The sequence below is a fragment of the Corylus avellana genome, chromosome 7 (genome assembly GCF_965113065.1).
Source record: "Corylus avellana chromosome 7, dhCorAvel1.hap1.2, whole genome shotgun sequence".
Taxonomy (NCBI): domain Eukaryota; kingdom Viridiplantae; phylum Streptophyta; class Magnoliopsida; order Fagales; family Betulaceae; genus Corylus; species Corylus avellana.
In genome coordinates, this window is record NC_142496.1 from 17,916,738 (window position 1) to 17,936,962 (window position 20,225).

The following is a 20,225-nucleotide window of genomic DNA, read 5'->3' on the forward strand; positions in this document are numbered from 1 at the left end:
ACTAATGCTCTCTTTCATTTTTTCTGTGTGCTCGCTTGTTCCCATGACACCAACAAGGGAATTTCAGTTTCTACATTTTCGAATTCAGGCCATCTATTTTTTATTCAATAGTCATTGTTCTGCCACGTATCTTTTTTTTTTTTTTTTTACATGTCCACACAAGAGAGGGGAGGGGGATTCGAACTAGTGACCTCCACTTCATTAAGTGTGGTTCCAGCCAATTGAACTACCTCTTGAAGACTTCTGCCACGTATCTAACTACTAACAAAATAATAAATATCTCTCAATTTCAAATAAAATAGAGGGGATCCGTTTAGTTAAAACATGAGGGCATTTTTGTCCTTAACAAATATTTTAGACAAATTTTAAACAAAAATACCCTCTTGTTTTAACTAAATGGATCCAGAGAGGACCTGATCCCATTATAACCGCCATGCCAGCGCGGGGGCATGAAGTGTAGACATAGATGCGCCGTCCAACTCCTCTCTTCGTAGCCACGAGATCACCTTCTTTTGTTCCAACTTTCCGAAGGCTTTTTGTATCAAATAGCTTTGGAAACTCTGCCACCGAGGAAGAAATTTATTCTACTCTATTGCGCCGATATGCCGAAACCTCTGACTCAGACCACGGTAAAGCAGTTCATGCGAAGTTCATCAAAGGGTCTCTTCCCTTTTCTCTTTTTCTCCGCAATCATTTACTCAATATGTATGCAAAGTGCGGCGATCTTGTTAATGGGCTCCAACTATTTGAGGAAATGCCTGAAAAGAACGTGGTGTCGTGGTCAGCTGTCATTGCGGGTCTCGTTCAACATGGCCGTCCTAGTGAAGCTCTTTCTTTGTTTTGCCGTATGCACCGAGATGGAACGACCAAGCCCAACGAGTTCACCCTCGTCAGCGCACTCCACGCATGCTCGTTGTTGGAGAATTTGACACAAGCATATCAAATTTATCCATTCATTGTTCGCTTAGGATTTGAGTCGAATATCTACTTAATGAATGTGTTTCTGACAGCTTTGATAAGGCATGGTGAATTAGCAGAGGCTTTGGAAGTTTTTGAGAATTGTCCTAATAAGGACATTGTGTCTTGGAATGCCATGATGGCCGGGTTTTTGCAGTTCTCTTATTCTGACATACCGGAATTTTGGCGTCGAATGATTGTTGGGGGATTGAGGCCCGATAACTTCACTTTTGCAAGTGTTCTTACTGGGTTGGCTGCCCTTTCTGACCTTAAGTTGGGATTGCAGGTTCATGCTCAGCTTATCAAATGTGGTTATGGTGTTGAGATTTGTGTGGGGAACTCTTTGGCGGATATGTATATTAAAAATCAGAAATTGGTAGAAGGGTTCAAAGCTTTTGATGAGATGCCAGTAAGAGATGTGTGCTCATGGACCCAGATGGCTGCTGGATGCCTGCAATGTGGGGAACCAAGCAAAGCACTTGAGGTCATTGCTGAGATGAAGAAGGTAGGTGTAAAACCAAACAAATTTACCGTTGCAACTGCCCTAAATGCCTGTTCCAATTTGGCTTCCTTGGAGGAAGGGAAGAAAGTTCATGCCATGAGAATTAAGCTTGGAGCTGATATGGATGTCTGCGTAGATAATGCTTTACTGGATATGTATGCAAAATGTGGATGTGTGGATAGCGCATGGGCAGTTTTTTGCTTGATGAATGATCATTCTATTGTCTCATGGACGACAATGATCATGGCATATGCAATAAACGGCCAAGCTAGGAAGGCTCTTAAGATCTATGATGAAATGAGGCTGAAGGGTGTCCAGCCAAACTACATAACCTTCATTTCTGTACTATATGCATGTGGCCAAGGAGGGTTGGTTGATGAAGGATGGGAGATATTCTCCTCCATGACCAGTGATTATGGGGTCCCCCCTCAAGAGGATCACTATGCATGTATGGTAAATCTTCTTGGCCGAGCTGGGTGTATTAAAGAAGCCGAGGAATTGATCTTAAGAATGCCATTTCAGCCAGGTGTGCTGGTTTGGAAAACTCTACTAGGTGCTTGTCATGTTTATGGTGATATGGAAATTGGGAAGCGTGCAGCAAAGCAGGTGTTACATCTAGACAAAAAGGACCCTTCAACATACGTTGTGTTGTCTAACTTGTTTGCTGGTTTTAGCAATTGGGACAGCGTTGGGATGCTGAGAGAACTAATGGAAACTAGGGATGTGAAGAAAATGCCTGGATCTAGTTGGATTGAAATTGAAAAGAACCCTTCACTTCTTCCCAAGTTTGGAGGATTTATGTGAAGCAAGGTTGATTTAGAAGCCAAGTTCCTTTTCTTTTAATTTTATTAGGGTGCAGTTGCTCCATTTTTCAGCAAAAATCATGAACTATGTTTGCATGTTTGAATATCAACTATCAAAAGATGACTAGTCATCTCGAATATGCAAGATCATATGTTTTCAATTTCAATCTCTACTTACTAATATTTAACTTTTGATTAGTAAGTTGCACAAGCACCAAAATGTTCTTGAACCTACAAATCACAATCTTCTTATAGGACAAGGAGCTCCTAGTATTTCTATAGAGAAAATAAGAGAGAGAAATATCAATCTAGGATTTCTTCAGTAAACGAAGGCCAATCTCTTAAAAAGAATTCACAAGCTTAGATTTTCTTTTAGTGGATGATTGAGAGAGTAATCTCAATCTAGTAATTTTTCCTTTTTTTTGGGTTAAAGAAGTCAATGTTTAGTGTTATTGTATTGGGCTCAGCGGAGTGGGTTGTTTGTTACAATTATAAGTATTGGAGAAAGAATGAAAAGTTGCCGAAAATTTTTATTTGAATATTTCTCATAATGGGTCGTAATTCTGATATCTTTGTATTGGTTTGCGAGGTCATTTTTGTCTTCCAGCTCTCTCTGCAACACCAAATTTATAGCAACGGTGGTAAATCTGATATCTTTTTTATTTTTACCTCTTCACTTATAAGTGAAATTCATTAGTCTGGAGTCACATAATGGTTTTGGGGTTAAACTAATTGATGTACAATGAGGGAAGTCAAATCCTTTTATGACATTCGAAATTGCACCCTATAAAACATATTTTAAGAACCGTTCAAGTGAGCAAAACAACAAAACATAACTTAGTAATACTAATGTCAGCATCACCATTACAGACCAAATCATAATGTCAAAGATACAAGATAAATCTAGAAAATTAATCAAGCTATCAAAATAAATCCTTAAGGGTCCCCGGTCCCCAATGGTAAATTATGTACCACTATCACACGAGTGCTAGAATGGAGAAACCCTTTCGTGATGATGAGCCTCCATACAAACTATCATCTCTGGGTTAGCCACAAAGATCGACCTCATTAGATGTTATGAGAATACAACGTCAAGAGGTAAAGTGTGCTGCAGTATTATCTATTTCTTTATTTCAATTCCATTATTATCTAATTGTTATTTCAATTCCAGAAGAAGTAGGAATTAGCATTGTAGTGAGATAGAAGTCTTAAGCTCTATCCAACTACTGCTACGTAAAGTAAGGGTGCAAAGGCGGTTACGGTTAGCGGTTAGTGGCAATAACCGCTAACCGTAACCGCCCTAGCGGTTAGTAAATTTCACTAACCGCAACCGCTAACCGCCTAACGGTTAGCGGTTAGCGGTTAACCGCCGGTTAGCGGTTAGCGAAATAGATAACCGCCCGCTAACCGCTTTTTTAAAATTGAGCTTTTTTTTTTTTGCTTTCTTTAGGGCTTTTTGAGCTTTTTTTTACCCTCATTTTTTTTTTCTTATATTTTTAATATCTTATTGGGCCCAATATAATCCAAAAGGACCAAAACCCATTCCGATCATACCCCAATAATCAACAAATACACAATAAATGACCCAAAATCATTGGAAATAATTGTAAAATAGTAGGAAATCAAAAATCAAAGTAGCTCGGGAAAAACTCCAAGAAAATGAACCCAAAATCACTGACCTTGGCTGTCTAATTTGAGAAAAAAACTACCCAGTATTTTCGTTGAGCCGATCATGAGCAGCGGGTGAGTTTGAGAGAGTTGAGACTTGAGAGAGGCTGCTCAGCAACTTTGAGTGATTTTGAGATTTCGTGAGATTTAGGGTTGGAAGAAAGAGATGAATATATACAGGTGCAAAACGATGTAGTTTTGCCTTCTATATAATTTTTTTTTTTTAAAAAAAAATGGTTGAAGGATAAAACTATTAACTATCAATGATTCGATTTTAAAAAAATTGTTACTAATGGTTCAAAAAATTCAAAATTGTTCAAAAAATGGTTAATTTTTTTTTTTTTTTTTAAAAAAAAATGGTTAAATTTCTTTTTCTAAAAAATGTTCAAAAAATACATTAATACTTCAATTGTAATTATAAGTGACACATTGTTGAATCTAATGTCAATTACTTAATTTGATATTATATAATCATATAGTCTCATTAAATTATATCATATGATTCACATGATTAATTATTTAAATTCTTATCATATTTACTTATAATCTTTTTTCTTTGAATTGAACTTAATATCTAATGGTAAATGGTAATGTTCAAACTCCTAAATTCTAAATTCCTAAAGTATCTAATAATGCTTTAATTAAATTGTAGACTTGTAGTTATAAATAATATATTGTTTAATTCAATTGAATCAATTGTGATTATCATTGTACATGAATCATATGATTAACTTGTAAACTTATGACTTATGAGTTATGTCATATTATATATGTATTATTTATTATTATATAATCATATGATTTAATGATCAAGTCATCATGTGATATAATCATATCAATTACAGTGATAATATATAAATTACTAAAATTGTAATGATAATACATTAATACTTAAATTGTGTTTATAAGTAACACATTGGTCATTGTTTAATCCAATGTCAATTACTTAATTTGATATTATACGAATCATATCATCATTGTACATTAATAATATGATTCACTTGAAGTCTTGAATAAAGTATTTGAATTGTCATCGAATCATATGATTAAGTATTGATATTATACATTTATATTATTCATATGCATATGTAGACTTATATAGACTTATAACATATATAGACTTATAAGTTTATAACATACATTGAAAATAAGTCTCTAGATATTTAATTGTTGTATTAGTATGAATTGGTATACGTATGAGTTATGTCATATTATATATGTACAATTTGTTATTATATAATCAAATAATTTAATGATCAATCTCATGTGATATAATCATATAAATGATAATATAATATATTAATACTCAAATTGTGATTTAATTATTTTTTAAAAAAATTGTGATTTAATGATCAAGTGATTATGTTATATGTATAAATATTTTTATAATTATAAGTATAAAAATATATTATATAAAAAGGCGGTTAGCGGTTAGCGGTTAGCGGTTACGGTTAGCGGTTACGGTTAGTAAACCCAATAACCGCTAACCCCTAACCGCTAGGCGGTTATAGCGGTTAGGCGGTTAGCGGTTAATACGGTTAAGCGGTTAGAGCGGTTAGCGGTTAGCGGTTAGAGCGGTTAACGGTTAGCGGGCGGTTTTTAACCGCCCGCCTTTGCACCCCTAACGTAAAGGATGAGATCTAATGCAATAGAATTAGTTGTAGTAGGACTCATGCTCTAGATAATGGGATCACGTATCCTAGTAGGAGTTGGAGTAAGTCTCCAAGTTTATGTTTTGTAATTTCTATTTAAAGTCCAGTCTAAGAAATAGAAGGTATGCAGAATTTTATCTCAAACTTCACGTTTGTTACAAGGCCCAAGAATCCTTTGAATTCCTACTGCTAATTATCACACAATTAGCACCCATTAGCAATCATAGGAAAGAACAAGAAGTCGGATCCGGCTTCCTTCCCTGTTGATAGACGGATTACGAGATCGGTTACTCAATCACGCAACATTTTGGTATCAGAGCAACGATCTTGTTCAATGGCGGACCCAAGTGTGGACAAACTCGAGCAAAACAATTTACCAATATCAAAACTATGATCGAAAGACTGATGATCAGGCAAAGTGATTGGAGGAAAATAATGCCGAGGTAAACAGCTTATTGTCTAAGGGAGGTAGTGCAAGTTGCTCGGGAGAGAGTTCAACTGCACGAAATCGTGATAAGCATCACGGTTCATCAAACTCATACACACCAAAGCTAGCCAAGATGGACTTCCCAAAATATAACGGGATAGAGGATCCCACAAGCTAGATATGCCGGGTAGAACAATTTTTCAGCTTCCAGCGAACAGAGGAATAAGAGAAATTACCTATGGCGGCTTATCATCTTGAAGGGGAATCACAAATGTGGTATCAATTATTCAAAGACAACGAAGAGGTAGTAACATGGGAATCTCTAAAGGCAACGTTACACATTCGGTATGCACCAACAACATTCGAGGACCACTTCAGGGACCTCACAAAATTGTAGCAAACAGGTGTGATGAGGGATTATAAATTCTAGTTTGATCAACTTCTCAGCCTAGTGGGGAACTTATGAAGCTAAAACCAATTAATGCTTTGTAAGCGGGCTCAAAGGCAATCTCCAAACGGAGGTACAAGTAGCGAGACCCAAATCGGTGACAAAGGCGATTGGGTTAGCCTGGTTATATGAGGCAAGGAATTGGAGTTTAAAAAAACCACCCATAAACGAAGATCGACGTTCGGGACAGAGAGATGCAGCCCTACCTATTCCTTCGTCCAACTTGGTACGGCCAAGACAACCACCCTCTCGAAGATTATCTCCGGCCGAGATGCAAGACCGGAAAACTCAAGGGTTATGCTTTAATTATGGCGAGAAATTTGTCCCTAGGCACAGGAAAAAATTATTTGTAATTGAGGGGGTTTATACGACGGAGGAAGAGTGGGAGGAGGCAGATTTAGTCGAAATTAAAGGCAAAAAAGGAGAGGAACCTGTAATCTCACTTTATGCACTCACCGGAACACCCTCCCCACAAACGATGAGGGTATGAGGAGCATTGGGCAAGCTGAGCATGACAATATTAATGGACTCCAGAAGCACCACAACTTCATCAAGGCACAAGTGGCTCTACGGCTGGGTCTGAAACCAACCCAATCTAGCGTCATGCAAGTAGGGGTGGTTATCGGTCATATTTGTCCAGTTTTGGGGGTTTTCAGTTACTGGCTGATAAGCTATCGGTTAGTGACCGATTGATAAGGGTTTATACCGAAAATTATCGGTTAATCGGTAATCGGTTAAATCAGTTCAGTTAATTCAATTTTCGTGGGTTTTTTATTGGGCTTTTTATTGTTTGCTAATTGGGTCAAAAATTAGTTGTTTTTAAAGTCCAAATACATTTTGTTGGGTTAAAATAGCTTATTAAAAATTAGTTATTTTGGGGGCCCAAATATTATTATTATTATTATTTGGCTAAAATAACTTATTGAAACTTTTTTTATATTGATCTACCACATCTTTTTTATATTATAAAATAAAAATCAAACTGCCAAATGACTACAATAAAAGCCACGATGCTTTAATCCAGTAAATCTTTTACAAAGAAGAAAATGCTGCATTAATAAAACAGAGAAGCCTAGCTAATGCAGTTACAAACTTAATTCCATTAGTTCTTTGCAATAATCAATCTGATTAGTATTTCAATTGATATTTCCATCAAACCTACCTAAACCCAAATTAAAATTCATCCAAGAATAATAAACAAAGTATAAACTAAGTAAAGTCACTTAGTAAAAGGAAAATAAGTTAAATAACCCACATAAAGGGCAACACCGATGACACAAATATAGTAGAAAAAAAAAAAAAAAAAAACATAAAGATAGTGATCAATATGGATAAACATAAACACGGTTACACAATAATTTCCAAGATCCACCTCAAACATGGATTATCTTCAATTCCATAAATTTGCTTCCTTCAATAATCCAACAAATCAAAACAAAAACATAGTGAATCTCTATTAGTGATTAATATTAAAGAGTAAGAAATAAATATAAAGTAAGAAATGCAAAAAACTTACCAAATCCTTTCAACAAATCATCACTCCGTAGTTCATCCATCAAGCCTTAATCGGCCAACCAAGTACATTTGAATCTGCAAAAAAGGCAACCTCTGCAACTAGATCACACAGACACACACATACAAAGTACAAACATTGCAGGGAACTTGGCAAAATAAGAGACAAAAAGGCCAGATTTTACAACTCAGTGGAATATTATTCCGCATCCAAAAGCTCTAATACTCATTATGGTTCTCACACTCATATTTACTAGTATCCCATCACACGCAGACCAAGGGGTGGGTATCGATCAAAACGGTTCGGTTTTGACTCTTATCAGTTATTAACCGATAATTTTCGGTTAAACGGTTTCTTAACGGATACCGAACCGATAAGAATTTTAATCGAAATTATCGGTTATAACGGTACACGGTTAAACGGTTCGGTTAAACTAGTTAACCGATTATAAATCTCACCTTCTTCAGTGTTCTCTACTTCATTAACCCCCAAGTACCAAAAGGTAAAAACTCTTACCTGAATTGAATCTTTGATGCTAAAAGAGACGTATGTGAGAGCAGATGGGGCGGATGTGGCGAGAACTAGAAAGAGAAAAAAAAAATAGGGAAGAAACCCATTATCCTGCAATGATGAGAAGGAAAAGAAAGAAAAACAATGAGGAAGAAAGAGTCTGCTGCGTGGGAGGAGGAGGAAAAAAAAAAAAAAAAATGTGGCGTGGGAATTGGGAAGAGAAGGAAAATAAAGAAAAACAATGAAGAAAGAGTCTGTTGTGTGGGAGGAGTAGAAAAAAGAAAATAAAAGAAATATGTGGCGTGGGAATTGGGAAAAGAAATGGTGAGAAGGAAAAGAAAGAAAAACAGAGGAAGAAAGAGTCTATAGGAGCTTGAACCCACGACCACGAGGATTTGAGCCTTGTGCTCTAGTTCCCTACCAACTGAACTAGACTAGTTTTGTTACTAGCCTTCCCCATACCGGTTCTTATCGGTTAAAACAGTTAACCGATAACAAATGGTTAATCGGAACGAACCGAACCGATAAGAATATCGGTTAAACGGTTACGGTTAATATCGGTTCAGTCAAAGCCGGTAGACAGCCGGTTAAACGGTAACGGTTAATCTACCCACCTCTACCTAGACCTAAGCTACACAAACTAAACTCCCTCTTCACAATAAAAAAATCAACGATTACTCCATCAAAATCCAAGCAACAACAAAAATCAAACTTCAGTTTGATTGGAACCCAAATCATTGTCGATGGATCTATCCAACCCAAATGTTATAACTTTAGTAATGAGCCACAGATCCATTATAACAAGACAACAATCATATCTATAGATCTAGTTAAACTAACTTGGAAAATGATATCCAAAGACTTGAAAAGCCAAAAACAAAGTAGGGAGGGTCTGGAGGGAGACAATGAATGAAACAGATTTGAGAAAACCCAGTAACAAAAGATAGAGATCTGAAGGAAAATAACCAAAAAATTCTAGCCAATGTCAAGAAAATTGGAGCTAGAGATTACCAAAAGGAAAATAACACCAACAAAATACTAGAGTCTAGAGATTACTTGCGAGGCTGCGACTCAGCGAGAGAAAGATGGGGAGACGGGCGTGCTAGTTCCGACGGTGCGAGAGAGTGAGAGAGGAGACTTGAGAGAGCAGATGGGCGTGCGGTGCGACAGTGCAAACTGCAGAGGGACTCAAGGAAATTAGGTTAGGGGAAAAGAGAGCTTAGAGAGGGTTATATATTGAAACCAAAACGACGTCGTTGTGGTTTCAATAAAAAAACCCTTATTGGTCATATTGGTTTTTCGATAGCAAAAAATTAACTGACCTTTAAACTAATCAGTTTTAACCGATTACCGACCGATAACTATTGGTTGCGGTTAATATCGGTTTAGTTAAATTTGGTAAGCAGTCGGTAATCAGTAACCGGTTAATTTGCCACCCTTAGATGCAGGTTACGGTGGACAATGGGGAGAAGCTTCGTTGTACAGGTATGTGTGCAGGAATGTTGTTGTGGCTCCAAGGAGAATTATTTGTTATAGATTTCTTTTTGCTACCCATGGATGTGTGTGAGGTGGTGCTCGGTACACAATGGCTAAGGACCTTGGGTCCAATTTGGTGGGATTTTGAAAGGTTGCAAATGAACTTCTCGTGGAAGGGAAGAAAAGTGGATTTGAGAGGTTTAAAACCTCCAGTGCACCGTGTGGTGGAGAATAAAGTAATGGGTAAGGAACTAAAAAGAAGAAAAATTGGGTGGCTTTGTCACATTATGCCAACAAGGCAGTGGGTACCCTCGGAGGGAAGCTTGCATGCCATAACATAGGATGCCTAACAAGTTGGACCAAGCTCAACAAAGAATCAACTCATTGACCTATTAACTCTATTTTCAGAGCTTTTTAATGAACCACAAGGGCTGCCACCAAACAAGTCACACGACCATACAATTCAGCTCAAAGAGGAAAGGGGTCCTATTAAAGTAAGGTCCTACAAATATCCTCATTATCAAAAAAAATGAGATTGAGAAGATTGTCACAGGATTATTAAAATCGAGGGTCGTTCGACCAAGTACAATTACATATTCGTCACCGGTATTGCTTGTAAAAAAAAAAAATTGTTCGTGGAGACTTTTTGTGGACTATCGTGTACTTAATCATGTGACAGTAGTTACGGATAAATTCTCAATTCCTTTAATTGATGAGTTCTTGGATGAGCTCAACGACGCCCATGTCTTCTCCAAATTAGATCTCAGATCAAGGTATCATCAAATAAGAATGGCAAAGGAAGATATAGACAAGACCGCATTATGGATGCATCATGTCCATTATGAATTCCTAATCATGCCATTCGGGTTAACCAACACACCTTCCACCTTTCAATCTCTCATGAATGAAATTTTTAAAGGATTACTTCGGATGTATGTTCTTGTTTTTTTTTTTTTTTTTATGACGTTTTAATATATAGCAAGACTTGGGCAGAATATTTAAATCATCTATGGGAAGTTTTGGAGATCTTGAAAACTCACCAGTTGTTCGTACGAAGGGATAAATGTCAATTTGGGCAAGATCCTATTTGTTATTTGGGACATGTGATTTCAGAGCACGAGGTGGCTAAGATCCCGAAATTTTTTTGGCAAAGGTGCAATGGTCTACACCTTTGTCTGTAAGGGTGTTGAGAGAGTTTTGGGGCCTTACAGGTTATTATCAAAAATTTATTCAAGGCTATGGATCCATTGCAGGCCCGCTAACACAACTCTTAAAAAAAGATGCATTTGAATGGACAGAATCAACAGGAAAAGCCTTCTCCACATGAAACAAGCAATGACTAAAGGCCTGGTGCTAGCACTACCAGATTTTAACAAACCATTTGTTGTGGAATGTGATGCGTCGGGAGTAGGAATTGGGGTCGTACCTATGCAAGATTCATGACCTATAGCATTTTTCAGCCAAGCTTTAAAGGAGAGAAACTTAGCCCGATCAACATATGAAAGGGAGATGATAGCTCTCATTGCAACGGTTCAAAAATGGTGACCATATTTGTTGGGACAACAATTTGTCATATGAACAGATCAAAAAAGCTTGCGACACTTGTTGGAGCAAACAATCACGACAAAAGCTCAACAAAAGTGGTTGTTAAAATTGATAAGCTACAATTTCACCATTGGTTACAAAAAGGGTCTTGAGAACGTAGTAGTAGACAGCCTATCCCGCAAAGAGCATCAAGGTCTAGCAATGGCTCTCTCAAGCCCCGTTCCCAGTTGAGTCGAATCCATTAAGGATGAGATATCACGTGAAAAGTAGCTACGAGACTTGGTGGCCAGAATTCAACAAGGGGAAGCTATTGGCCCATGGAGTTTGAAATCTAATTTGATTTTCTTTAAAAATTGCATCTATTTACGTGCTCCATCTCCTCTCACAAAAGCCATAATCTAAGAAGTTCATAGTGGTTCTCATGAAGAATTCCATAAAATGTGGCATAGACTTAAATTAGTATTTTATTGGCAAGGGGCATGTTCACAAATAAAAGAATATTTGCGTGAATGTGATATCTATCAATGAAATAAGGCTGAGCTCACGCTACCCAATGGATTACTACAGCCTCTACGATTCCCACTACCATATGGGCAGACATTTCGATGGACTTTGTCGATGGATTGCCTAACTCCCAAGGTAAGTCTGTAATCTATGTGGTGGTAGGCAGATTCTCCAAATATGCCCATTTTGTGGCTCTGAAACATTCGTATTTGGCAATCATAGTAGCTCAAGAATTTTTTGGTCATATTTTCAAGTTGCATAGGATGCCCACATCCATTGTGTGGGATAGAAACCCTACATTTACAAGCAACTTATAGAATGAGCTTTTTCGTTTACAAGGAACTAAGTTCAACTTATCATCCACAAATAGATGGGCAAACTAAGGTAGTTAATTGAACTTTGGAAATGTACCTTAGGTGTTTCACTGATGATAAGCCAAATGATTGGGTTAAATGGTTGCCATGGGTAGAATTCACATGCAACACAAGTTGGCATTCAAGCATGGGACATACACCATTTGAAATGATATACGGACGTCCCTCCCCAAGTCTTCTCTCTTATATTTTGGGGACTGCTCGAGTGGAGCTTGTGGAACAAGAATTATTGGAGCAGGACACATTGTTGAGGCAAGTTCGGCTTAAGCTTGGGGAGGCTCAAAATCGAATGAAGCAAGTTTATGATAAAGGCCATAAAGAGCGGGTGTTTCAATCGGGAGATCTTGTGTACGTCTGCCTCCACCCCTACTGAACGCCAATGAATTATTAATGGCATCAGTATCCGACCTATTAGCTAACAATATTTGATCTCATGGAATTACGAAACCTTTGGCCACCGCTACAGCAATAGAATCATGGAGCACGGCAGAATCGTGAATAATGATAAGACGATTGTCAAAGACCAAAGTTGGTTGCCATATGTCAGGATGTGTAGCAAGTTCGTTAGGGTGTGCAACATGTACAATATGATGTATAGCAGGCACTTTAGGGGGAACAACAGGCACGTCAGGTTGTACATTAGGCATAATAATGGGTTGTGCTGCAGGAGCAACATTCAAGTTGATGTTGTTAATGGATGATGATGATGCTGCCATATTTAAGAGAGTAAGGAAAATAATTGAGAATACGAAGAATTTGAGAGAGATGAAGTATTGGGAATAAGTGTGCAGAAGAGACTAAGCATCAGAAATTGAAGAAATTTTTTCAGTTTTTGGAAGCAGCAGGTGAGTGGCTTTAAAGAAATTTTTTACTTCAGGTGAAATGAACAGTAAACAGCAAAAGTTAGGCGACCTCGGGCCGTGAAGGATTTTTGTCAAAAGATCTCCTTGAAGTAGGATCTGATCTCCTGTCATAAATTCGACTGACTTTTAGCGCTCATTTTTTTTTCAAATTTACTATTCACTCAACGACTTTGAATTCCATGCGTGGGCAACCAAATGAATTGTCATGCCAATGCGCACCACACGCGCTCGTTCATTATCCAGAATCCCCTTATAAATTCATACCTCTTTCTTCATTGCAACGCATGCCTTCTGATCATACCACTTCACTTGAGATTTTCTACTAATAGCCTTCCATACAATGAAAGCTCGACTTGTCTCCTAGTTGATTCACAAACCCAACACCTTATACTCTCAGTAGTAAACCATTGAAGTAAGATTATCTTTGTTCATGTCCTAGTGAAGCAAGATTTTCCTTGATCATGCTTCTCAGGCTAAATGTCTCTCTTTTCTTCAAGTATCCATACATGGCATAAGAGAGAGAGCATCCGATGTCGGTATTTTGAAAGTCTCTGAAAAGAGTCACATGCATATCATGTCCTAAAATGCTTATCAAATCTTCATTTCTAGAAAATAACAGGACTATCTGTCTCTTTTTTTTTTTTTTTCCTTGACCTTGCAAGACCCAAGAGAGAGAAATTATAACATGAGTGTTTTGGGACTTCCAGCTTGGAAACTTACCCATATCCTGCTTTGCTTGCTTATCAATTTCATCTCTAGAACGCAGCAAAACACAACATATATTAGTCAAGAATGGATGAGAATCTTACATTTGATGTCATCGTGTGTTTCGATTGAGTTGGAATAATAATTATGAGTTTCTTTTGCTGAGTTATGATTTATCAAGTAAAGATGTAGTACAAAGAGATTTTCGTTGATATTGTAGCATCGACACAAGATTTGGGAAGAGAAAATAGAAACGGTTGTGTATTTAGAATGAATCGAATTATGATGTCGCTTTTGAGGTATATTCATGTAATGACATTTTTGGGAGATATAAATTGTAGAATGTTGGCGCTATTTACTTTTACGGATTTATGATGGTGAGAAGTTAATGATTATTAGAGCATCATATTAATATTTCGTATACATTATTTGGAATACTGAGATACCAAAGAAAATATAGACAGAGATGATTTTGACACCTTTTTGATAAGATTGATTAAATTAGATCGAGGAAATTATTGCGGGCTGATGAGATAGGATTTTTAGTGTGAACTGATGAACGATCGCAGAAATCGAGACTTTAGACTGTGAATAAGACTTACTCCTAGAAGAAGGAGATGAAATTTCAATATGATAAAAGTAAATATTAGAGAGTAGGCTTTGATGAATGATTGAAATGAATATTTTAAATCTGAGTCGCTCAATTTGAAGATTGGACGATAATTTATAGACTTTAATTTCAAGGGCGAAATTTCAATAAGGAGGGAAGATTGTAGCACCCCAGATTTAAAATCCCCATTTAAAGATATTAATTTGAAGATAATATTATTTTAATATTTATATTAAGTAATAAGATTTGTTCTTGAAGAATTTATGGATCATATGAGTATTATAGGAATGAATTTTTATTTGAGATCATTACATCCTAACGTTTAGGATAGATTATAACTTGATAATTTAGTTGGTGACTTTAAGAGATATGATGGTATAATGATACATATTATACATTTGAATGAAAGTTAGCTTTGAGGGATAGTTGATTTGGTGTTAGCAAAAGAAGAAGGGTGTGAGAATTGTTAGATGAGATTAAATATAATTTTAATAAGGATTGGGCCCAAAGTGTTGTTAATAATACTCATCTCTTACTATATAGGACCAGACCCATTCATGCATAATGCACACAATTTTCTTTCTCTTCCTTTATTTATTCCTCTATTTCCACACTCCCCTCTCTTTTTCCATGAAGTCAGACCCACTGTCTTTTCTTCCTTTCTTATTTTTCTACCAACACACAAATCCCTTTCTTCCCCCGCTTTCCCCAACACCATTTACTCCCCTTCTTTTACCACGCGGCTTGGACTTTTCTTTTCATTTTCTTGACTTCACCTACTCACATTGCTTTATTACTTAACGGAGAGCAAGAAACGAGAAGATAGAGAGAGGGGGCCTTACAGATGTAAGAAAGAGAAGACAGGGAGAGAGAGATGTTGCAATAGAGTGAGAGATGGATAGAGAAGCATGAGAAAGAGAAAGAGGGTGAGATGTTGAGGGGGAGAAACAGAGATTGAGAAGATGGCCAAGAGAGAGATTTACAGAATAATAAAAATGGGTTCTTCAAAGGTAAAATTCTTTTTCCTTTAGCTATGGGTATTTGATTTTAAATTGAGTAATGGGTCTTAAATGAGAACCTTTTGATTTAATCAGGATGATATTGGGTGGTTTCACTCTTGAGGATTTTGAATTAGTTTTGGGAGTTGATTCTCTATTTTTTGGACTGAGTTATAAGATGTTTTGGGTTGGATTTTAATGGGTTAACTTCTCTAAAGGAGTAGACTGGAGTTAATTGATTTTTGTGAATTGTTATTAATTTAGTTGTGAATAAACAAAATGGAACAACAAGATATTTTTCAAGATGATTAGTTAGCAATTTAAAGACTGCTCATAGCTTCAGTCTAGAGGTAAGTAAATTCACTATCCCTTCTAAAATTTCATGTCATGCTATTCTTATATTTTTTGTATCAAATTGTAAATAATTATTTTATTTGCCTATCATGGAGATATGTGTATGCATGAAAGATTTCTTAAAGAATGATTTAGAAAGCTTCTATTTCTTTTAAATGCTTTCTAAATACAATAAGTTTATATTTGGGAAAGTTTCCATTTTGAGAAAAGAAATTTGAGAAATGATGATGATTATAAGAAATAAGAATGATAATAAACTCTCCTACATGCTGCCCTAAGATGCATCAAAAGAAGTACAAAGAAAAGTACAATAGATGAGATAAATGTTTATGAAATGAGGGCACATATATGGAGGAGAGTATTTTGGCCCCAAGAAAAAAATAAATGAGTTCGGTACCGATACTCGAATGGAGGCAAAACCACTTAAGGAGGCTATGCACGAGGTGGTATTCCATCATAATGACCGATGAGTACACCAAGAAGAGTTAATTGACGATCGAGCATGGCTGAGGCACAGTTCAGTGTCATAGTCACAAGGACCTGCAACCCTCGTACACAGGGGTAACAGTGTACATGGGCCCTATTATGAGATAATGACTAAAGATAAATACATGGATGATTTATAACGATAAATTATAATGATGTTTTATGATGATGTTTTATATTGATGAATTATTGACGATAATCTATTGCTAAATGTTATAGTATGTATATACAACGAGAGATGCAACCGTACATTTATATATTGTTATGACTGGTTGTATATTTAATTGTGCAAACATTTTTCAAAACTAGGGACAATGAGTAAAACTATTTATGGTTGTGGATTTTGCTTACTAAGCCCCCTTTGGGCTCATTCAGTTTTATTTCTTGTTCTCAGATAAGGAGCAAGCTGGAATACAAGGCCGGAATGGGGGCGGAAATATATTATCCAATAATTTATAATAAGCACTCTGATAGACTTTATAGATCTTTACAAAAAATTTTGTTGTAAAAGAAGAAAAGTGGCAAACTCAGCCTTAACGGGCTGGGGATGTTATAGATGTCCTCCTAGGCGTGCTGCCATGCACCATCTCCAAGGTCCTTTATAAAACAAATATGTTTTACAGGTGGAAACACATACACAAAACGATAATTTCATGACTTAGTGAGTAGTACACCCTCGTAAACATGAGAATGGTATGAACCTTCTTTTGATGGAAGTCAGGGTAAAACATTACATATAGCAGTTCATCATCTTTGAAACAATGTAGAAAATCATGTCAATGCATTATATACTTATAAATATTTACAAAAGAGTCATAACTCTACTCATTATGGCTTATCCGCGTACTTAACCACTTCACAGTAGGGTTTGCATGTTCAATAAGGACATCAAGTACATTTTTGGTGCCCCAGAATGCACATGGTAAGTAATTCCCTTGTTAGCCGACCGAGTCTGACATCGGGTAATCCACCTAAGGGTCCGTTTGGGATTGCGGTTTTAATAAGCGTAATTTTAAAAATTATATTTTTGAAATCGTTACTTTTTAAAATCGTAAAAGTGTTTGATAAAACATGTTAAAAAATACCTTTTTAAAAAAAAAAAAATCAAATATTTGTTATGCTAAATCGTAATTTTAGTTTAAATTCGCACATTTTCAAATAAGCATCCCCTATCCCGTTTATAGAAATCGTAGATTTTTTTTCCTATTTTAGATTAAGTGATTTTTAAATCGCAATGCCAAACACCTTACGTTTTGTGATATCTTTTAAAAACGCAAATTATTCTTACGAAATCGTAATCTCAAACATACCCTAACTAGTGATGTGAGCAAGGGAATGCACTTTAGTAGAACTCACACACATGACTTTGGCCACAAAGTCAAGTCTATACAACTAGTATATCCTGTTGCATGTTCATTTTCATAAAGTTACTCAATATTTACGATAGTGACCACGACATACATGTAGAGATTCATGTTAAAAGGATAATAATCACTCAATCATCCAATGGCCATGAACTGTAACCACTAAATCCACTTTAATAGACATTATAAATCGCAATAATAAACCCTTCCAACGACTAGAAAACTTTCATATTTTCTTTAAAATCGCATCTGAAACAACTCCTCTACAATCTTTGCAAACGAGTTTGCTCCAAATAGAGTTGCTCGCAAAGTGCATCTCATTTCACCCAAAGCCCATTGTCATTAAACGTGATAGAGTGTCGCTTGATGCGGGTGGCTTTGCTGCCGCTATGCAACTATCTCTCTTCTCCATCACTCAATTTATTGTTAAGGAAGAAAGATTCCTTATAAACAAATTGACATCTTTGAATCTAGCCAATGTGGGACAAATGTTTTCTTCCTACACTTCAAAATTTTGGATCAACTTAAAAGAGGAAATCTTTCAATTAAATGAAAACATTTGGCCAGTAATTAACCATGCTCAGGAAGTAAAGCTTAATATCAAGAGACAATGTGATCCGTTAACCAACCATATGAAATTAGATGCGCCTTACCTTATAGTTAGGGTTGTCAATTCGTGTTGACGTGTCGTGTATAAGGAACAATCTGAATCTGACCAATTTAGTTAAATGTATCAAATTCCTCAACCCTGAAATGATCCATTTAAATTAGTGAGTCACATGACACAACCTGCTAACCTGTCTAATAAACATGATGTGTTGGGTTGATTCGACCCGACCCGATCAGCACAATTCATTTAATCAATAGGTCGTGTTTAGTTGACAAAAACACACGTTTGGCAATTTTCGACGTGTATATGATTTTAAATTAAAAAGGAAAAAGAAAAGGAGAATTTTCATTTTTATGAATTTTATATAAAATTGAATTTGAATTGACTTATTCATTAAATGGATTAATTCTAATAGAGCCAAATTAATCTGGACTCAATTATACAAACATTAATCCCACTAATTTTATGTTAAATTTATATCAAATTCACAAATCATATAAAAAATTATTAACCTTTCTTAGGTGTGTACTCATGTGAATGTTCGGGCTTCGAGTGTCGCATTTAGGCGTGTAAATTAATGCATGCGAATTCCTTGTTGGGCCGGGTTACCTAATTGCCTGAAGTTAAAATTCCCAGGGGCCCATTGACGTAGACCATGGACCCATAAAAGTGTTGGGGAATCCTTGCGCAGATTCTACGGTCACTGACAAGTGCACTGGCGTCAATGCTATTATCAAAGCGATGGCGACTGGAAATTCTACTGGTTTTATACTTTTATTAGATAGGGCTATTCAACTTTTTCAAGAGTCATTTGTCCAAACGCTTTGGCCATTAGTAGTAGGATGACTGGTAAAAGACACGTATGCTTTTAGAAGGATTCTTTTTTCTTTTATATATAATAATCTATCAAAGTTAAGATAAATCAAGCGGCCAAATTGAACAGCTAGCTAGTTAATCAAGGGTGAAAATTAAACCAAATCTTATTAGAAGAAAAATGTGTGTTTTTTTTTTTTTTTTTCAAAGAATTGTTTTTTTTTTTAACATATGGTGTTCATCTTTATATAGTTTTTTTAAAAAAACAAAATTGTGAAATTTAAAATTAATTTGCAAAAGAGATAGAACATGGACAAAAAAGATGAATATATATGGAGAAAAATATAAAAAAAGCTTTTAAACTATCAGCCGTTTGCAATAGAGTCATTCAATGTTCAAAAGGTACTAAAGTAGCTCCTAAACTATCAAAATGTATCAAAAAGACCACTTTTTATTTTTTTTATTTTTTATATTCTTATAATACTTATATTCTTTTAACAAATAAAATAATAAAATAATTGTAAAAAAAAAAACAATTTTAAAAAAATACAAGAAAACCAATGGGCGAATAAAAAAAAAATGTTTTTTGGAATAAATAATAAATAATTAGTCACTATAGTTGGCCTAAAACAAATTGTTTCATGCCGTATTAAAGTAAAATCAAATATACAGTTATTGAGATATTCCAAAAAATAAAAAGTACTAAAGTAGCTCATCAAACTATCAAATTGATTTTACTTTAATATGACGTGAAACAATTTGTAATTTAGGCCAACTATAATGATTAATTATTTATTTATTCTATTTTTTTTTGTGGTATTTATTCGTCCATTCTTTTTTTTTAAAAAAAAAAAAACAATTGTTTTGTTTTGTTTACAATTATTTTATTGTTTTATTTGTTAAAGAATAAGAATATTATAGAAATATAAAAAATAAGTGACTTTTTTTATATATTTTGATAATTTGAGAATTATTTTAGTACCTTATTTTTTCCCCTGTATATATTTCCATATCCAATGATCTACTCGGCCTACTCACATCCA

General features: G+C 35.6%; 1 protein-coding gene across 1 annotated transcript; it reads left to right on the forward strand.

Annotated features, from left to right (window-relative positions):
* The first annotated feature begins 412 nt into the window (after window positions 1-412).
* Window positions 413-2,471, forward strand: LOC132184670 (putative pentatricopeptide repeat-containing protein At3g15130). Its single transcript, XM_059598389.2, has one exon. The coding sequence runs from the start codon at window positions 467-469 to the stop codon at window positions 2,261-2,263; it is 1,797 nt and encodes a 598-aa protein (XP_059454372.2). The 5' UTR covers window positions 413-466; the 3' UTR covers window positions 2,264-2,471.
* The last annotated feature ends 17,754 nt before the right edge of the window (window positions 2,472-20,225 follow it).